This window comes from Poecile atricapillus, chromosome 7 (assembly GCF_030490865.1).
Source record: "Poecile atricapillus isolate bPoeAtr1 chromosome 7, bPoeAtr1.hap1, whole genome shotgun sequence".
NCBI classification, from domain to species: Eukaryota; Metazoa; Chordata; class Aves; order Passeriformes; family Paridae; genus Poecile; species Poecile atricapillus.
Window position 1 is genome coordinate 20,134,673 of NC_081255.1, and position 21,731 is coordinate 20,156,403.

The window sequence follows — 21,731 nt, forward strand, 5'->3', positions numbered from 1 at the left end:
AAATAATTTAATAATTATTTAATAATTAATAATTTAGTGGACTAATTTAAGTCCACTAAACGAGAGGTAAAGTAAATGCACTTAATCCTTCGGAATTTTTTCTTCTATGCTAACAAGTTTTATAAAACCCTCATCCCAAATCATCAAATTAAGACTTTTTAAAGGAACAGTGTCTTTAATACTCTTACCTGAACCTTCCGATTCTTCTTAGATGTGAAAACATTTCTCCACCAGGAACATACTCCATTACCATGTATAAATTAGAATTGTCCTAAGGAAATTAAGGAGACAAGTACACATATACACATACAAATACACATTAGGCATGCCATAGCCTACAACTCCCATGTGGAGTACATTTTATTAATGAATGGAAATGAAAAACTGTATCCATCCAATGACATTGACAAATATAAAGCAACATCTGTAGAAATTCTTGAAAAACTGCAAAAGAACCATCATCTATTTCAAGAAATCCCTTTTAAAGCGGATCTGAATAAAGATAATTAGTAAGGTTCAAACACAGACTGGTGTGTAAGAGACCTGACATAGAGAGGGTAAGATGCCTACTACAAGTCAAGACCTTGAACTCTTCAATGTTTGAAACTGACAGCTTGAGGTATTGTGTCCACAGCCCCTGCCCCAAACCTCAAATGATTAAGGCAGAACATGCCTACTCATTTAAAATTATAAAACAAAAAATCACATAGCACTCTATAAACTAGAAAGCTTCTCAATTTCTTTACAGACTAACTAATATGTACTGTCATGAAATTAGAAGCTAAGCTCAAAGTTCCTTCCTTCATGGTTAAAACTGTCATTAAGACTTGCCTCAGGTATAAATCTCAAGCAAAAAGATATGCAGAACAATTACAAATTTACCATTCTGTATATTGGTATAAAAAGACATGCTTTGCTATCTCTCCAAGATAAAATGATGCCTAAAAGCTCCCTTGTTGTACAAAATCTAGTTTCAGTCCAAGAGAAGAGAAAACTCTGAGGAATTTAATTTAATTTCATTTTCTTTTTTTTATTTGGAGATATCCTTTCAATCATTACCTGATGAACTGGATATATGAAGTGTACACGAGTGCACTCCATTCCTACTCAAGCCCTGGCAACAATGCCAAATGAAGCATCTTTGAAAACCAAAATACTTGAACTATTGTACAGTAAAAGTTATGTATTTTAATATCTGAAGTGTAAGCATGCACTTCCCTGAAACCCAACAACTACTTTGAAAGTAATGACTACCTTAAAAGAATACTCCAGTTTAACAAGGAAAGGGAAGTTCACTGCTTGTAATATCCTCTTCTCATTCAGTGTGTGTTCTATCTGCTTCAGTTTGACGACCTAGGAGAGAAAAAACAATCTTCAGTTTAAGTCTGATATTTTATAGTTCTTGATAAACGTTTTAGTGTTAAACAATAAGTTGAAAGCAAGCTTGTAACTTTACAAAAAATGAAAAACCTTGTGGACTCCTAGTACAATACTAGAACCAAGAAAGGATTAAAAAGTCTAATAACATTTTAAAGAGTAACACTTGTGTAATATGGTTGGCAGACTACTCTACAAATACTGTTTCTTCCTACTTGCTGAGTGTAAGAGTCAGTAAGGAAAACCTCTGCATTTTCTCTGAATTGCTTAGGTTTACCATACTTAGGTTGCCATACCTCCTCAGCACTTCAATAAAATCCATTTGATCTTTGGACCCTTTGCTAAGAAAGGCAGGAAACCATGGGACACACTAAATTAAGAATTTTGTTACTTGTGAACAGAAGTAAACGGGCTTATGTTATACATAAGACTTATGCTATACAGTTCACATATTAGTGATAAAACCAAGGAAAATACAAATTCAAAATCTCCATTTTTATGAATAAGTTACTTCTTGTAATCCATTAAAATGTTAGGCTGCTAACAAGGCAGCAAGTGGCAGGTTTCTGATCACTGTTCTTTCTCAGCAATTAATAATTGGTTTCCTTGTGTTAGACCCCAACATTGCATAATGAATTCTATCCATTTTATTTAATCCTTATTGCACAATTTATCTATAACCCATTTTCAGAATGGCATGATTTCCAATTTAGTTTTTTTTTTTCCTTGCTCCATAGGAAAAGAGAAGAAAACGTACAAGAGTGATCAAAACAAGTCTGTTTTTATGTTTGAAAATGAAATCTAACTGCTATAAATAAGAGATAATCAAGATATTCCAACCTGACTGAAATTGTATTTAAATTTAGATGCAAAAGATAGTCCCTATAAAAGACTCACTACTGTTTTGAAATAAACATCAAACAAAGGAAATAACGATTTAAAAACATTACGCCTCCTTAGAATTCCAGATCTTTAGTGTGCAAATAAAGTTTTGCTCAAATCAACTCGTTTGTAGGAAGTGTCTCCTTCATCCCTAAAAAGCTGGGGTGCTGGAATGATCTTGTTCATCCAAGCAAGAAAGCCAAGCCTCTTGTCTGTGAGGTGTTCAGCTGCAATGCCAGACCAGACTTCACCCCCTGTTCCTCCTGCATCTCTTCCCAGTGAGGTACTGGAGGGGGATGGAGCAATAGCCCAGGCTGAAGCTGCTGTTTAACACTTCAGAATGCCCAGCTGGGGCTTCAGACACAGCTTTGTTCACACTAAGCCCAGGCTCAGGGCAGTGTCAGCTTCCCATATACCAAATGGTGTCTGGGAATGGCAGATTCTCCAACAGCTTGTTTGTGTCCAAGCTCTTGTTCATGATTTTTTTCTTTCCAAAAGCAATTATGTAATTAAACTAGGCAAGCCATGGCTTCTTACAGCCTTCCCAACTCAAGGCAGACAAAGGAATAACATCCCTACACAGAAAACTACTGGCTGCATCAACATCCATTACATTTTTTTTCATGTTTCATGAAACAAACATGAGATTGGACAACAAAGACATACACTGGATGCTTTCCCTTTTTCCAAGTAAAATGGAAATGAAAAATTATAGGCAGCCTGTCCATTGTCTAATTTCAGACATCTGTATGTTTTCTGTCATAAACAAAGAGATACAAACGTGTTCTCACCAAACCATCTCCTATTTTTTTAACAATTAATGGAAGCTACTAATATATTTCTATATACTAATATGTTTCTAATAGAACACATAAATAAATAATTATGCTAAGTTGAAAAAGCAGGTATTTCATAAAGGAACACATCAAGACTTCTTATTATAGACTAAACCAGCTAATTTATGAACAGAAGACTGATGTGTGGATGCAAATGTCTTTATAATCCTCTGAATAATTTACTGCATGTCCACTGCAGTTGTTAAAAATGTGACCTTTTTGCTTTTTCCAGATAACTTTCCAATTCTGAGATGTAGCAACGAATTAAATTAACTTTTTTTCAAAAAAATAGTGAGTATTTTTATGGCAGCTTTCTGGAATAAGATGTTATTTCCTAAACTCCTCCAGTGATGAAAACTGAGCCATTCACAAAAAATGGTTCAAAGTGAAAAAAGCTGAAAATCTGAAATTTGGTAGTGGGCTCCTTGTGCAGCACTGGGATGCTCTGCCTGCAGGGTGCCACCAGCCATGCTGAGGTAATGCTGAGGTATATTTCCACATGGGTGGAAATGGCTGGGCTGTCTTTATTTGTACTATGCTGGAATGTAATTTTAACTTAATTGGATTTTTTTTAAAATACAAGTTAGACACCATTATACTAGGAGAATGCATTACATACAAAAAATTTAGCTTTTCTAAGTAAGTATAAAGTAAAATCAAGCTTTCCTAAGGAAAAAAAAAATCATGTCAGATTTGACACAAAAAGATGTCAAAAGTTTTTGTTTGTCAGACCATTATAAAGCAGTCCTTCATTAAATGACCCATTATTCAAGGTCCAGGACCCCAATCACATGTAAAGAATACTGGAACTGAAACTCAGGCAAAACAGTTTGACTATGTCACTGCCATAGTTCCATTACATAAAATTACTCAGAAATGTAATAATGCCTAAGTGCAGAAGTTACACTGAGGCAACGCTGACTTTGAATTTGTTAGTTGCTGATTATTAAGTTCTCTTTGCCAGATTAATATTGTCTTAATATGATCTTTGTTATACAGCAGCAAAATTATGTTTAGTGTATTACAAAATGAGAACAGTATTACAAAATGAGAACAGCTCTTACATTGAGAATTTTGGAATCTACTAATCTAAATAATGCACTTTTGAAAAACTTGTCAAAACCATTAAAAACTACTTGTATTGATAAATTCTGTTAAAATACTTCTTCACATTCTGTAATTCTATACTATACAATTTAAAATTTAAATTTTATCAAATGACATTGCTTACTTAATCTAAGAGTAATAAATTTCTGATCTAGGTAGTTTTGAACTATCCTGCAAAAGTTTATTTGAACCATAGCACTACATTTTGCTTTTGCCAAAGAATATACAGGCCACCTTACAAAATCTAAGCAAAGAATTTATCCAATAACATTTTATTAATGCCTTGTACTTAGAGGCTACTTAGAGCCATTGTACAAAGTCTGCACAATCCCAACAACAGAACCTACTGGCTAAAACAGAAAATAAAGCATTTAAATTATCACTGGTATCCAAGTGTGATAAGAAAAAGCACAGTATGTGCAACTCAGTTCAGCCACAGCTACCAGATCATCTACATGAAACTCTTCTGTAGCACAAAACCCACTATAAATTATACCAACCTTCTGTTTGTCCAGTATCTTCATAGCATAATACTGTTCTGTGGATTTATGTTTCACCATCATTACTCTCCCAAATGATCCTGTTCCAAGGGTTTTTTGCCGCTCAAAATCATCTAGGCCAGCAGTATTCTATACGTAGGATATAATCACATTATTTACAAACTAATACCAAAGACAATTTTAACTGGATGAATTCAGTTATGAAAACAGTTGAGTAATATTACATTTAACAAAGATAACTATAGCCAACTATACTGCTATAATTTGATACCTGTCAAATTTTGAAAAGAGATTTTACATTGCACTCATTAAAGCAGAAGACTTAACTGAACTATATCAACATTTCTCTAATTTGTCCATACCGCTGTCCATACATGTTTAGTAGGGAACATCTAGCAGTAAACAGATCATGAATATATGCAGATAAATAACCCCTTCGTGCTTCATGAACAAGAATATTAGAACATGCAAAAAACGCCAAGCTCTTGAGACAGTTCTACATGAGAGCTGTCTGAAGAGCACATCCCTGAGCACATTTTCTCAGACGTTCATTGCCACAGCATCTCAAATATTGCTTTAGAAGAAGAATCAACCTTCCCCAAAATCCCAAATTTTACAAGATTTCTCTCTAACAAGCTCCTTAACCTGTTCCCAAGCCCTATGCAGTAGTCTTAATATGCTTAATTCCACTTACTATCTCAGAGAAAACTATTAACGTGGTAAATTGCAGATGTGCCAATGCTTCTGGTTATTAAAAAAAGCCAACTAAAAACATGCCAATAGATTTTGAGTCTTGTCATGTTGACTGTGAACATCATTCTCATAAGAGAAAATGTTGTTCAGTGGGAGCATTTCATCAGCTCAGATCTGGAGAAGACCTGAGAATCTTTGTTGATAAACTTCAATGAAAAGTGACAAAACTGGCATTAAAAAAACCTGCAACTCCTTTACAAATTGCATTAAATTATTATTGTTTTCTGCACTACTTATTAACAGACTAATAATATACTGATAACGTTATCCAAAAAATTCAATACAGAAAATTACTGAATCCTTAAATGAGCGATACCTGAGGGGGGCTTTCCCATTTTCTTAAAAAGTCTTCTTTGGCTTTGGCTAGGAACTCTTTCACTGAAAATATACAAAAAAAGTATATTTCAATTAATAGAATTCATTCTGGGAGCAACTGAGATGCTTTGTTAACAAAATACATAAACTTCATTATCAACTTCTTTCTTCAATTCATAATATGCTATTTTCACCATGGATGAAAGCAAGCATCAATGTCTCTAGAACTTCTACCATATCTCCAGGTGATATCTAGGCTTTCTGGAGTAACTACATCATTCTACATAAATTACTTCAACTTTACCAGCTCTAATAGCTCACAACACTCTATAGGCAAGCAGGCTTTAAGGTGATGTTAGACATTCTTAATTCAGCTGGGAAAAAACCAAACACCTGCCATTTATAAATAGCCATTCCACAAAGATTGACTTAGCTCTTTAAATAAATTGCATTTTCTTTCAGCTGCTTGAGTGTAATGTCAATCTCATTGCTTTTTCCCCTCATCACCTTTATTTAAAGGCTGTTTGCAAGCTCAAGGACCAAATGGACAGCATTACTGCAAGCAAAGACAAAGCACAGGTCTACAACAACACTGCACATTAGGCATGCCCACAGTCAGAGAATATGCAGTTTTAATATTGATTTTCCATTGAAATTGAAGGAATGTATAATGGCAAAATTCTGGATGACTGTTTAAAATGTGCACCAACATATTTTGTTCAGATCATCTCTCAGCTGTTCTCTTTTTTTTTTGAGTATCAATGCTCAGCCAGATCAATGCGGATTACTTCATGCACAGTCATTAATGAGAGGTGTTTCAGACATTGCTGTGGTTCTGAAAGAGTCACAGAATCAAGAAAATATCATACTGGTTGTGTGTTCTCTGAATCATTTCACATAATACAACATTAATAACAGTGGTTTTTCTGTACTGTGACGTTCTGCCACAAGCAATTGCTAAAAATTGCTAAAATTGACACAGCAATATGCCAAGATTATTCTGGTCAATATCTAAAAATCTGTGTTTTAACAACTGTATTTTACATTCTGACTGTCAAAAACTTAGATTTATAACAGGTTGTAAACAAATCATTTGATGAATCAGAACTTCCTTGTACTTTTCAATGAATACTAATGTTGACAAAGAAAATTTCAAAAATTCTCTTCTTATACTGGTACATTTCCAGCAGCACTAAAAACAACAGCAGTCCTGAAGAAGGCTGGCTGTGAGTGTTGGCTTTTTTTCCCTTTTCCCCCCTTCTTAGGTGTGTTATGGGACTTGATTATCACAAAACACTCAAAGGAGGTTTATGGTTCCCACTACCGCTGGCTCTGATGGAGTACAAAATAAAATGGAAATTTTGTGAAAGTTGTCAAAAGTTCTGGCTGACCTCAACAGTAGAAAAGTATTTAAAGCATGATATCCACTCAGCAATCTTATTTTAAGAGAAACAAGCCATATCACAGAGGAGGAGCATATTCAGCATTCTAAATTTATGGTTAAGAAAATAACTAAAATCATAGTTTATATTAAAGAAACTGGTAAAGGGGTATTAAAACTAACTGAGAGGTAAAGACATTTTTGTGGCTAATCAGCAAAAAACATTAACATATTTATCCTGTGTATAGAAAATATTTCCTTTGTTTTTAAGTTAAAGAGATTATTCATTTAATGACTTTAAATTATCCTAATTTGAAGAGAGGACAGTATTTCCTGTGGCATGAAATAATTGTCAACACAAAAATTTGAAGCTAGCAATGTCCAAATTCATGTTTGATGATCCTTCTTCCATTAGGAGAACAGAGAGGACTTGATCAAGTGAGGAATACTGATATAGTTTTTCAAACATCAGTTTATGTCAAAGTAGCACAAATATTTTCTCTTAATGACAAGAAAAAAAAAACAGGAAAATATTTAATATTACCAAAAAGCTGAGCCTTCAAACTTTAGTGGCTATAGCTTAGAAATTAACATTAACACTATATAGCACAACCAAAACACAAAGAAATTGGTGTTGTTTTTTCATGTTATTACAGTACATATGTCTTAAATATCCCTCATGCCATCTCTCTTCATATAAATAAATATTTTAAGTTTCCACACATTTTGCATTGAAGTATGACTACTCAGTATTTATAAAAATATACAATGACATTTACAGTCATTTTTGTCTCTGTTCTACTCATGGAATAAAGAATGCTGTTTATGAACTAAATGTGATCCAGCTGGAAATATTCAAATTGTGGATTTGTGAGAAAAATATCTCATTTCTATAATACCACTAAGCCACAAGCTCTCCTGCAACAAAACTCCTACCTCGTTCTACTTTACTTTGGCCCTCTTTTCTTAGAAAGCAGCATTGAATATACATTTTCAAAATAAAGCTACCCTAATAACTTATCTGAAAATCACTGTCCTTTAAATTCAGTTTCATGTTTTGTGCTCTGCTTTATTAAAATCAGCTTCTTCCTAATGAGAGAGTAGATTAAATTATGCCTGGTTCTCACTTTCAGAGGTCACCTGGCTCCTATGCCTCAACACAATTCCGCAGGTGCTTTCAAACAGAACTTAGGAAATTTAAGTACATGCACTTCAGTCATTTCTCAAAACACAACTTGGAATTTGAACTTTTGAAAATTATCTCTCAAGCACAAAACAGCAGCTCTTGCTACAGAAGGACACATTTAATTATGTATTAATCAATAGTACTTTCAAGTGAAAAATTTACGCCAACTGGGTGGAAGTGGCCATTGGTATTACTGTGACAACACCAACAAAAAGTGTAATAAATGATGATTTAGAGGTTTTCCTCAAGTGCACATTTTTAGCCACCTTACATTGTGATGATGTGGCTCTTGTTTGCTTTTCTAGTCTGAACTGTACCTAGCATCTGTGACTTTGGGCACTTATGAAGGAATGAGCATACCAAACGTCTCTATAGGTTCCCCAAGGGTTTGCAGGAACATTCACCCACACAGATGAGATGATGAAGAGAGGAAAGAAAGAGAAGAAGAAAAAAAAGTTTTATGCATTTCCACAACAAACACATAGAAAACACAAATACATTCCACCCTTTCCCCTCCCCACTCAAGAACAGACCCTGTAATAAACCAGTCCTTTCCCACACAGACAGAATGACTCATGCTAAATCACAGAATGTTTGAGCAAAGAAAGAAAAAAAAAATCACCAAAGGCAGCTAAAATCAGTATGAAAAAAGAGATGATGCATCACAGAAATAAGCACAGCTTAGAAAACTTCAGGAGATCAAGTTGGCATCTTTAATAATTAATCTATTCCAAGACATACACATCCACGGAACTGTTGCTAACAATAGTGTATCTATCTTCATCACAGCATGCTGGATCACAATAAAACCTGTAATCGGGTGATCTTCCCACTACTTAGCACTTTGTTCCAGAAGACAGCATGTGTGAATTGCATGGCATGTGGTAGATAGCACAGAAGTGGCAAGCAGTCTCCAAAAAAAAAATATCTCAATCAGATTTCAGTCCTATTACCCAATAACAGCAACTTAAGAAGTCTAAACTGCACAGCTGAAGTTACTGTATGCAAAGTGGAATGTACACAGGGATCTGGTATGGACACCATATCAGTATGATTTAATTTTGTAAGACCGTCAGAAAAAAAGGAACTAAGGATGTGGATATACAGGTTCCCATAAACACTGAAGAGCAAGGATCACTTGTCTATGGCTGAGCAAAGTGAAGATGAGAGTGGGGCAAGGAATGTATGCACAGACCAGCAACAGACACTACTCAGACTGGTTTACTGGTACAGTAGAAGTTAGAGTGCAGGAAGCTGAAATCAATGCAGGAGGAGCTGTTGCTCAAGAAAGGAAGGTATTGGAAGGAGACAGCAAAGCACAGGTAACAACACCAGCACAAGGACCACAGCAGAAACAACTGATCATGGCAGGAAGGGCACCAGTTGAAAGCAGAGAGGAAACACCAGCTGCCCAGGGATTAGGCAAGCACAAGCACACAGCACAAAGCCAGCCCTTTGTGACCAGCATGAGCAAGCCTTGGCAGGAGAGGCAGGTTCTATGCAGCACAAACACCCAAAGCAGGAAATCAAGTGATATTCAAAAGAAGGTGGGAAGAAATGGAATAATGGCCAAGGACCACAACTGAATGTCTTGCACCTGCTTTGGTTCACCTTGGTCAGAAGCAGTGCTACAACCACTACAACACAAGATCTCAGCTACTCCCTTCCATGCCACAGGTGGCCTTCGGAGAGCTGTACTGAACCAAGGCAACATGAGGATAAGCAGCAAAGTCTGCTGGAACAGTGATCTAAGGGAAGAGGAACCCAGAGATTCCTAGGTAATGCCAGCAAAGGAGGAATAAAGAAAACCCCAAGCAAACAAACCAACAAACCCAAACAAATGAAAACACTCTGCTACAAAACTGAAACACCCCTGAGCCCACCCCCAAACAAGATTGTTCTCTATTAGTACATTCACACAGTTCACAATATGCTTGCTTGTTTTATTGATCAACTTTTCTATGAAAACTTAACATGCTTATAAAAAAATTGTTAACTAAGGGTATGAGTACTGTAGTGAGTACTTTGAGCTAAAACACAGTTTAAGGGCAAGTGAATCAGAATAAAGTTCCTGAAAAAAATCAAGAGGGTGAGGACCTCTCAGTTGCAGGATTGCAATGACAGCAGAGGGAAAGGGGTCACAGATGGAGCAGTCCTGAGAGTTACCATGAGTTACTCTGCCTTTCTCCCACCTCCCACATGCACAGTATTTGTTATTCTCAATCACATCTCCCACAAGAGCCAGCAAGCCAGGATTTTTTTCTTTTTTTTTTAAGGGGAGAAAAAAGAGTATTTGGCTAGGATTCACAGCAAGAAAGCAAGAACTAAACTGATTAAGACTAAACACTGGGCACCACTACAAACCCCCATCTGCTGTGCTAAATGCCAATCTCTGTCTGGTATTTAAAATGCCCTTTATCAAAATACAATTCAAATTTTGTTCCAAAACTGTAATATAATCATTTTAAGTCTGGAGTTAAATGGGCTATTTAATTAAATCATTTAATGGAAAAATGAATATGTATTAAGAGATTCTGGTAAATGTATATGTATATTTCATTTTTATAAAAAGTGTATTTATAGCCTTAAACTTTATCAAGATGTATATAGATACCTCAGTGAATCCTGTGGCTATGGTACCATATTTCAAATGCAAGTGAGAAGCTTCTGATTCTGGTTCCAAGTCCCATTCTTACACCGTTAACCTGTCATCTTAATTTTTTAAAATTTCTCTTTTGATTAACAGGAATAATATAAAAAGGCTCAAAATAAGGTTTCTCCACTGTTTCAAAATGAACACAGCTAAGTGTTAAGTATTATTATAAGCTCTGAGGAAGCAGTATGAGCACCAGTTAACAATGTAATAGCTGGAAAACACTTCAAAGCACAAACTAAAATGGTATAATTGAAACAGAGTGTAAACAAAACCAAAGCACTTTGTTTCTCATGAGATGAAAATGGTGGGTGAAAAGAGTCCAGGTGATATAAGCCTGGTTGAGGGCAAGTCCATCTCGTTGTAACACTGCACTGAGCACAGCCACTGGTCCTCTTGTGAAGAGCTGACCAGCAAGGAGCCTGTCTTTTTTCTGGGAAGGCTAGATAAATGAACTGCATCAATTGAATATCTCATTTATCAAGGTTTTTAACTTTGAGAGCAAGGTTCTGACTTCATATTTCTCTTTAAACGCTAATTATGATAAAAATAGGTGATGCAGAGCAAACCAGCTTACCAGCTGGAATGGATAAGAACCATCCTTCAGTTAAAAAAACCAAACCAAACCACCAAAATCCAACACTTCCCAGAATCAAAGAGCCAAACACATGGAGTAGTTCTGAAAGAGTCCATTTGCTGAAATACAAAACCTGGAAGTTCTTAGTAGACATGCAATCATGTAAAATTATTAACTGAATATAAGCTTGCTATTAAAATGGAAGTGCTAATTATCTAACTGTACACTATAAACATTTCTATGGAATAATGGAAAGAACTGGGAAGAAGAAGAGAAGAGAGAGGCATGGAAAAAAAGGGAGAGAAACAGGATAAACAGTAAATTAAGACCAATTACAGCTGTGGTGCCTAAAATCTAGAAGACGACACTGGAATCTGATCTTTGTAGAAGCACACTCAGGAGTTAATTTAAAACATGCAGCAATTATAAAATACAAATTGCTCTTATCCATTACAACTCAATTTTGGATCACAGGCAAAATCTTATTTTAATCCTGTCCATGATTTTCATGTCTTGAGCTAAACAGCATTTTGTGAATTTTATAAAAGCAAAGTTAAAACAGTTAAGAGCTCTGTAAAGAACCCAGTTCACCTCTTTACTTGGCTGGCTACACAGCAACAGCCTGCACAAGAGATGTGACAGATTAAGACACACCAGAACAGGAGCCAGGTTTTCAGCTATCAGAGATAGCACTGATCTTTGTTGAATTCTGAGCAGTCAGTAGATACTCTACTGCATATAACTGCCACAGTCAGACTGACTTCATTCTATTTTTATTACAGATAATATAATTAATTTCATTTCCAAATCCAATGCTCAGTCTTTTCCCTTGATCTTTTCTTAAATACCAAAGTACTGCTTCAGAGGTGGTAAACCCTGTTAATGCCAAAAAATATAACAGGGGCCACTCTGGGGAGACAGATCCAAACCCAAATAACACTCACTTAAGACACAAATTTCTGAAATTTTAACTCCCCCCAAGATGTATAATGTAAATCAGTAAAGTCAAATGTATAATGCAAAGCAGTAAAGTTTTTTCAGTCACAAATGAAATCAAATCTTGTACTAGCAGTGCTCAGCAGAGTTGTATATGCATACATGTCCCACTTGAATAATTTTCCACAGAAAAATATACAGATGAGATAAAACTCTGCTTTCTAAATCTAAAAGAGAACCCAGAGCCAATATACATCAAAATTTATGAACACATACTTTGATAAGTGACTTCTCTCTCAACAGAAGATAAATGCCAAAAACCCCATAGCAGCCAATCAAAACTTATGATTCAACCTAGGATCTATTATTCAAATCCTAAAGTAATAATAATATGCAAGACTTCCTCAATGCTGGCAAGCAGAGTATCTTCATCTGAGCATTCATGTATAAGATTTGACAAAGCCGCCTGCAGATTCCTGGTGGCCAAGAGCTGTTCCACTCCACCTTTAGTTATTTTGGTCCTTCAGGCTGATACCCCTCTGTATTACCCAAGTTTTCCTTTCAAATTAAAGTGCTATTAGCAACCTTCTGCTGATTGATTAGAGTTGGGGTTTTTGTTTCAGTTCTCTAAATGGATCAGTTAGAACTATCACTCAATTAGCTCTGGAATATGTTAAACCTAGGCTTTGGTTTAATGAAAGGAGTCTCACTCATACCTTCTTCGTGCCCTTGAAGCATTAATTGAAGGAGATGACACATTGGGAAATGTGCTTCCTCTTTTGCAACAATCCATGTAATTTGAGGCTTAAAAGTCCAAGAACTAGCAGTTTGGTTTGTCAGGCTACAGTTCAGTGTTCAGTATGGGCTGAAAAAAACCCCATGCCTGTCCTGACCTCCCACAGTCAGTCACTCACTCCTGCATTTCTGTAATGACCTGCCTTGGAAGAGCAGAAGCATTCTTGTGTCTGACTGCCAAGCCAGGTCAGGGAGCCAGCACAGACTAAGAAGTAATGGGCAGAAGGCAGGGAACAACCAGAGAAGTAGCTCCCTCTTCTCTTCTCTTCTCATGATTGCTCCTGAGGTGAGGGAAGGGAGAAGTGGGGTGGAAATGGGCAAATATGGGGAACAGAACGGCTCCTTTTCTGAAAGGGCATCAGCTTGTGCTAGCGTGACAAGACCACGTACACACCACTCTGGCTACTGAAAAGGCTTCTGAGAAATAACTCTAATTTTAAGTTAGTGGTTTTCAATTATTGTACTGAATAATTCCATTATCTTAAAATTTATTCAAAATTAATGAAGTATATGTTTAATACAATTACTTTTATGTGGAGTATATGTAAAAAATTACATCCCCAATCCCCACTTAAAAAATTTGTTCATACAGAAAAAAATCTATGTGAAGAATCTTAACATGTAATGTACTCAATTGTCATACACTGAGGTAGCTTGTAAGCAATTAGGAATTAAGCTGCAGCTGTGCAGTACCATCCTCTATAGTTGTGGCTGAACTTTATCCAGCAAATAATCTAAAATGTTACAACTACCACAGGACCTGTAGTGTAAAAGACCACCTTCCTGTGTGACATATAACCATTATTAACAATATAACAAAGAAAACTGAAAAGTGTTTGAGAATTGTGAAAATTCAAACATCTTTTGTTCCTGCAGTGCATATATTTCCATGGTTACCATGTAGGGAGAAAAAAAAAGAATACAGTTTAAGAATGAGTTCCAAGAACAACATTTTCTAGGGCACTACTATAAAGTATCTTGTAAATGTATCACATTTTTGAGCAAAGTTTTTTAGCAAATTCTAGTACTTAATACAAATACACAAATTAATCAGATTTTCCTTATAGTCAAAACCACCTACCAAGAAAAATGTTTTCAGCACCTGCTGCCGATTGCCTCTAGTTCAGCTCTCTGCCCCTCTGCACCATTAAGATTCTGGTCAGCACCCACTTCCCTCTCCATATCACTGTCCCACATTTCCTCTTTGTAGAAGTTCAGTGATTACAAAGGATAACAAACTGCCATGCAGCTGTCCCTGAGACCAGGCTTTATTGCTAGATTATTACTAACAGTAAGCATAAATTTGCAGGTAGTTGGTCTTACCTGCATATTGACTAATGAATTCCCTGCAAGCAGGGTGTAATACCACACATACTCATGCACAAATACCCCTTCCTTTTAAAATATAACCTTTAGAAGTTTTATTAAACTGACTTCTTCCTTATACTCCAAACTAAACAACTGCAGGGGCCGTTCACTGTATGGATGCATTTAACAAGTTACTTGAGAAGAGCAACTATTTAATTGTTTGTTTTTTTCAAATATTTAATACAAGGCATAAAAATAATAGCAGATTCACCAATCTTGGTCTATGGGCACTCATGTCTAAGTCCATTTCCCATAAGCTACCTTGTCCCAGCCCTTGCATTATTAAAACTCCACAAAAATTCTCATATAGATACTTTGGGATCAGCAAGACATCTTCACAGCTGTCAGGGTAAATCAGCAAAATAGTTCTTCATCTCCTCACAAGATCTGAGCTTCTGACACATTGCTGCACTGACATATCTCCTGCAGAACATGTTTTCAATATTTACAGGAAAGGGTTGCCTGCAGTAACCAGCCAAGCAGGAGAAGTTCATTTATACCCTTAAATAGCAGAGACTGGCTTCCTGAATAAGGAAGTCTTATGTAAATAAATACATTTCACAATTCAACACATTGGGTGAATAACGAGTTTTTGTTTGATTCAGGATTAAGGCAGGCAAAAAGTAGGTAAGAATGTTTATTATCCATTCTGATAAAGAATGAGATTTTAGAGAGAAACTGGATAAATTCACCACTTATTTGGCATAAAGGCATGCCTAAAACTTGCACAGAACTGAACTGCAAAACCTGTGGGGAAAAAAAAAAAAAGCTAAAGAAATTAAACCACAATTTTTAATGGGCTGGGGTAACTGTCATCAGCTAAAAATGAATAAAGAAAAACACCAAAAACATTGTGCAAGTTACAAAACTGCCTGTAAGAACCTCCACAATTAAAGCTGGGAAACTCCTGTGAACTTTGGCCTACAACAGCAGGACTAACAGAAACTCTCAGAGTAACCAGCAACAAATATATAAACAATTTGAGATGTTACTAAAAATGAGGGCAAAAACCAAATCTTTCTGGTAAAAAAATATACGTAAGCAATGAAACAGGGACTAAAGTCAGAGTTCAAGATTACAACATACCAAATACCCTTTCCTTTGGAAGAAACCCTGATTCTGTTAATCTCATTTTTTGCTGCTGCCCCAAACCAAGCACTGTCAGGGACTGTTCACTTTGTGATGCATTTTAAAAATTATGTCAATGCAGCAGCTTTTGTGTTGTCTTTTTCAAATATTTTGCGCAGGAACTAGAACAAAACATGAACCCAAGTTAACACCCAAAAAATCACCCTAGTTTGCTGTCAGAGGCTAATGGGTAAGTGTGGGGAATTTTTGAAAAGAAGAAAGCATTAGTCCCATGAGACACACATAGGAAGATGTACGGTTCTGACACCCAAAATTCCATGGCATCCTTCCATTTTTTACAATCTTTTCAGCAACAGGAATAATCAGTTGCTGCTTTTTGTCCCTTGCTGTTAGAAATGTTCTTAGTGCATATAACCAATGTATTTATACTACCTCCCTTCACCCTTCACCCCTTACACACGCCTATGCTCTAGTGTGCACAAAACTGGACAACATTTTAGCAGAGTCCAACAGTGTGGCTCATGTCCTTTCCATGTACTGCTCCATCTGTCTCCATCCATATCTGGTAACTGTCTTTTGAGTGCAAATGTCTGTATCAGCAATTATCTCTATATTTGCAGTATTGAAAAATAGTAGCCCAGTCATGTAATTAGTGACACTTCAGAATATTAAGCCTATTTTTAGTGAAACAGAAGATTTAGCAGACTATACCTTTCACCTCTGGGAACTGGGGCTATTAATTACTTGACCTTACAGTTTTATCTATTCAAGCTGTTCAAAACAAAAGTCCAAGTCCAAAGAAATAGAAAAACAGCTTTTCCTTTGAGTCGTTCCAGAAAAAAAAATCTAATCATATAACCAGACCTTTCTTGGGGTAGGTAAAAAAGAAGAAATAAAAGGGGAAAAAGAATTAGCCACTTGTACTTGCAATTGAAGAAAATACAAAATTTTTTCATCAAGGTTTCACTTGCATCTTGGCCATCTTTCACAGGGAAAGCATCTGATTTTATCTGCTGACAGGGTGCAATGTAACACTGCTGCAGTGAAGCCAGCCACAAAAATGCATTGAAAAGCATAAGTGGTTTAAATAGGGAAATGTTTACAGCAAAGACTTAATCTTGATGGAGCAGAAGATAGTCACTTTTCCTTGTCAAAATTAGACTAATTTATAAGTATTTTTGATTGGAAATCAACACCTGATGAAAGTTGTAGCTATTTATTTCTATTTTTATGGAACTGGGAGCCTGTATGTCAAGATGAATAAAATCTACAGATGCAAATTGCAGAATAAACCCCCAAGAGAAAGAAAAAATCCCCAACCCTAAAAAGAAGTACCACCACCCCCAAAACCCACACCACTAAACAAACAAAAAAATCAACATAATTGTTCAAGTTACAAATAACTATAACCTCTTTCCCACCTAGCCTATGTAAAATTTATTCCTTTATGACTCAATCATAGGAGAATATCCAAACAAAAAATCACCCAAAACTCAGAATTCACAGAACTGATTTCCACAAATCTCAATTCCTGTGGGTGCTATGACCTAACTGTAACAGAAACAGAGGAAAATGTGATGGAAAGCCCAGCCGGGTAACAACTGGTGAAAAGTGGAGACTTTCTGACCCCAGAAGAGACCTCTCCACGAACAGGCGAGGCAGCCGCGTGACATGGAGGAAATGGGGGAGGCTGTCGCTTTCCCCCACCTCCCCCAGAGGCTGAGCAGGGGCAGGTGGTGGCAGGATGTCGGGATGCCATCGTGTCCCTGCGGGGCAAGTTCAGGCCACCCGTGGGCTGTGTGGCCACACCAAGTCTCCAGCAGGTCCATGTTGTGCTCCCACCTGCCAGCATCCCTGCAGGGAGCACACCCTAGGCTGGGACACCACTCTCAGGGACAGCCTGCATTTAGGTTTACTTAAGCAGCCATGAATGATGCTGTACCACAAATCTCCATCATGTAGGTACAAAGTACTGAAACACTGACTTAATAACTGTATCAGTTTTGACATTTGTACTTTGTACATGAAGGAAATGACAGCCACACTTTCCATTCTGGGGAAGATGACCTCAACACATTTGTATGTGATAAGTATAGACAAGCTGATATTAGATAAGGCAGTGGGATAACTCCTCCCAGTCTTTATCTCATGCCATGTACACAAGTGAAATCTTTGTAAAAATGGTCTTTTAAATTAGTAGTATTAAGCAAAACCAGAGAGGCACACATGCACACAAACCCCACATATATTAATTGCTCTTTCTTTTCAAAAAATCTCTGTCTCAAGTCATTTTTCAAAGCTTCAGGCTATCTGTTTGAAACAAAACGGCATCATTTAGGATACTAGCATATTTGGGCTTTTTGCAAATAATTTTCAAAGGATATATTTTTTCTAAGAAAACAAATTTACAGAGTCTACATATTGAAAAAAACAACTTTCAATATTACAAGTGAGAATTCCATTATATTCAAAGTACCTTATATTAAGTAGTCACAGTGGTTTTGGAAAGTAAATACCTGCCTGATAAGTTTACTAGATCTATTACAGGATCTCATTTCAAATGAGACTCCCCTCCCTTACTTCCATGAATGACCTCAACTATTCTGCCATCCCAGCATTTAGAAGCCTAAGAATCATAGCAGAATAAGCTGGTTCAGATAAAAAACAACAAAAACCTATTTAGAATTTTTAGGTGATGAATACAATAATTTCAGAAAGCCTCTCTGATTTGTATCAATTCACAGAAGATAATTTATTATGAGTGACACAGAAAACTAAGTGAACAGACATGTATATATACAATTACAAAATTGTCCAAATCAGATATTTCTAAAAGAAAGCTTTAAAATAAAATTTAAAACACTAAACACCAGTCATGCAAAGCAAACCGTTTAATAAAAACCTGCAAATCTTTAAGACTAATAATTTTACATAGAAACCCACAGTGAGTCGATTACAAAAACAAAGAAATCAGCAGTCGATGCAGCTCTGCAGACAAGAAAGGGAAACCTGGCAGATTTTCCCTGATCGCGAAGACGGAACAAAAAATGTGTCAAAAGGGAATAGAAAAGACTTACCATTCATGCTGAAAAGCTAGTTTTCAGAAACATATTGCTCCAAATATTAATCCAACAATTGATGAAATATGTTAATCTCTACCAAATCAGTGCTTCAATCTCTAAATACACTAACACACTAACCAGAAAGAGAGCACACAGAATCCAGAGAGCTGCTCTTCCTTATGAGCTCCTTGTGATGCAAAAAACTACGAAGCACAAGATACCAGTAGAATATCAAAATCAATATTCAGGACACGGGTATTTGGTTTTGCTCATTAACTACTACTGTTCTGACCAATGCTACCTATTCATGTCTAAAGCAACTCAAAATGGCAGGGGAAAAAAGCATGCAAACACCAGGAGGGTTTAAGATGTTCTCAATTATATCAAGCACTGGTTGTTTCCATGGCAACCTTAGACCAGAATTATCTGTTGACTTGTACCCAACTAGTAGTTATTCTAAAGCTTTAAGCAATTCATACAGTATGCTCTGTACATTATTTCAGATTTCACATGCATTTTTTTCTCTCTACACACACATATACAAGTAACTATTCAGCTAAAGCTCTATAAATCACTCTACTGTATTTGAAAGCATACTGGTATTATTTTGAATCAGAGACCAAATGATACTCTTTTGACTATTCATCACCCATCCACTTTCAATTTAGGGACTATGAAGATGGCAGATACAGTAGTGGTGATTCTCCTGACCATTTCTGTTATACAAGCTGTTGATAGTCTTATGCAGTTCTGGAACACATTTTTATTGGTTCAAGAATGCAAGACACATTGATCTTACTGACTCTACACTCAAAACCAAGCAGCCTCATTCTCCTTTCCTTTTGCATTTCCATGATTTCAAAGAGAAACAAGCAACTAAGAAAACAAAACAAAAATCAAAATATAAGTTCCGTATAGTTGCAAGTGGTCATAGTCAAGACTTCTAAACAAAGAATGAAATGCATTGTTCTGATGGCTCCCATCATGTCCCTTTCACCCTTGGGCAGTGCAGCACAACTGACCTGGTTACCAGTTCAGGCTGTACCATCACATGTGTGCTCAGTCAGCTTTTCAAAACAGATTTCGAGGCCTGTGGTGCCCTTAGTTACCTCTGCCCTACTGGACTCTGAGGATATTACAAAGCACATTCATTTCATGCATCAACCAAGCATCCAAGGCAAGTCGGAGAAACTGTATGCTTTATATATCAAAATAACAAAGCAAAGATGTTAAGTTTCAACCTCAGCCACTGAAAATCCCCTAAAGCCATAGGCCACACAGCAATTTACTCAAACCACAACACTGACAAGAGCAACTGACAACCCAAAGTCCACCCAAACAAGCAGCAGCTCCTGCCCTTCAGCAAACTCAGAGCTTCAGCAGAAACCACTTGTAAAAGAAAAGAAACAGACCTGCTATTGTATTTCATTACCGCAGAAGATATAAATACGTTATTTTCCTTTTCAAATGGATTCAACCTGAAGCCTAAAACAACAAAAATTCTGAGAAGTCACTTTCCAATTTTTTTTTTCAGGAATTAGTGTTTTTGCCTTGAACTTCAAGAGTAATTTATGCTGTCTGCTAAGTAGCTTCACCTAAAACTTTACATTAACATTTCTAAGTTGCAGTGATATTAGCAGAATAGTTGAGACTATTTAAATATCCTTCCAAGACAAACAACTGCATGTTTCTAAAACACTACTTTTTTATAAAACTTTCTCTGAAATTAATGTACAAGCTGAATTCAATGACTTTAGGCAATTCTATGACATTGCACTCTTGGATATAAGACCACCCCCACAACTAAACAATATGACCGACCGCCAAACAAACAAACCAACCAAAATGAAATTAAAAAAAAACCCAAACACCCTGTTTCTCTTCCATGTTTTACAAACTATTTTCACAGATGATGTATTTTTCTGAAGATCTAGCTAGGAGTCAGGAAGATCTAATTAGGAGTCTGAAATACTTCCTCCACTGTACTCCTTCTCTATCACTCTGGCTACAGTGGTAGCAAAATGAGAACCTTTAAATGTGGACTCAGTTCATGGGTACCTACAGTAATTTTATTATTTCTTTTAATAATCTAGAGGCTGAAAGTAGGTTTTCAGTAAAGATTCAGAACTTCATCCCAAAACCAAAGCTACATAGACATCCACCATTCAGTTACCAGCTCAGCAACTTCAGCTCAGAAAACTGCATGCAACTGCTCTGCTTAATTACAACTTAAAATAGCATTCACAGAACAGCCATTTTCACCATGTTTATCAAGAGACATGACAGTCCACTTCCTCATCAAATATGTCACACTAGGAAGCCTGCCTTACGAAGAGGGGGAAAAAGTAGACACTTGTACACGAACAGGTCACAATTTGTGAGTGTCAGTAGGTCATTGCCATTTTTTTCTTCATGTTATGTAAATGAAAATACTTCAGTGTTATTTTTTTTCAAATAGCTATTTACATAAAAAAAGAGCTTCTACATAAACACAAATATGTGCCTATTTTTACCAAGCTGAAAATATTTTGGAGAAGTGAAAGCTCAGAATTTATGCACTTTCATCATTTATCTTCTCAACAAAACGAGTCAATTCTTTCCTGTCGCATTTGGGAGACCTAGATTTAATCTATTTTAGATCACTGCATTAACACCTTTTTGTTTCCATGTTTACTGCTTATCCTCTGAGAATAGATTCACTCCCTACTCATATAATATATTAAATTTGAAGTAAGAAGTATAAATACTGATTTTCTTCATGGTAACACTGTGATGCTAAGCATTTCCAACATGGCCTATCTTCAACTGAAATAATTGTGCTATCTCAAATCCATCAATGAATCTGAAATTTGGAACAAAATTATCATAAATTACCATATTGTAACATTTTAAAATGAGTATTTAACCAGAGACA

General features: G+C 36.2%; 1 protein-coding gene across 4 annotated transcripts in view; it reads right to left on the reverse strand.

Annotated features, from left to right (window-relative positions):
* Nucleotides 1–21,731, reverse strand: part of PRKACB (protein kinase cAMP-activated catalytic subunit beta) — a 67,703-nt gene that overhangs the window by 12,509 nt on the left and 33,463 nt on the right. For 2 of the 4 annotated variants that reach the window (XM_058842468.1, XM_058842470.1), the window contains exons 2-6: nt 8,655–8,706; nt 5,772–5,833; nt 4,703–4,831; nt 1,255–1,353; nt 189–271 (exon numbers count right to left, since the gene is read on the reverse strand). In XM_058842468.1, the coding sequence (XP_058698451.1) occupies nt 189–271; nt 1,255–1,353; nt 4,703–4,831; nt 5,772–5,833; nt 8,655–8,661 (380 nt within the window). In that variant the 5' untranslated portion in view covers nt 8,662–8,706. The remainder of the gene's footprint in view (nt 1–188; nt 272–1,254; nt 1,354–4,702; nt 4,832–5,771; nt 5,834–8,654; nt 8,707–21,731) is intronic. The other 2 variants (XM_058842469.1, XM_058842467.1) reach the window with 1 other exon arrangement.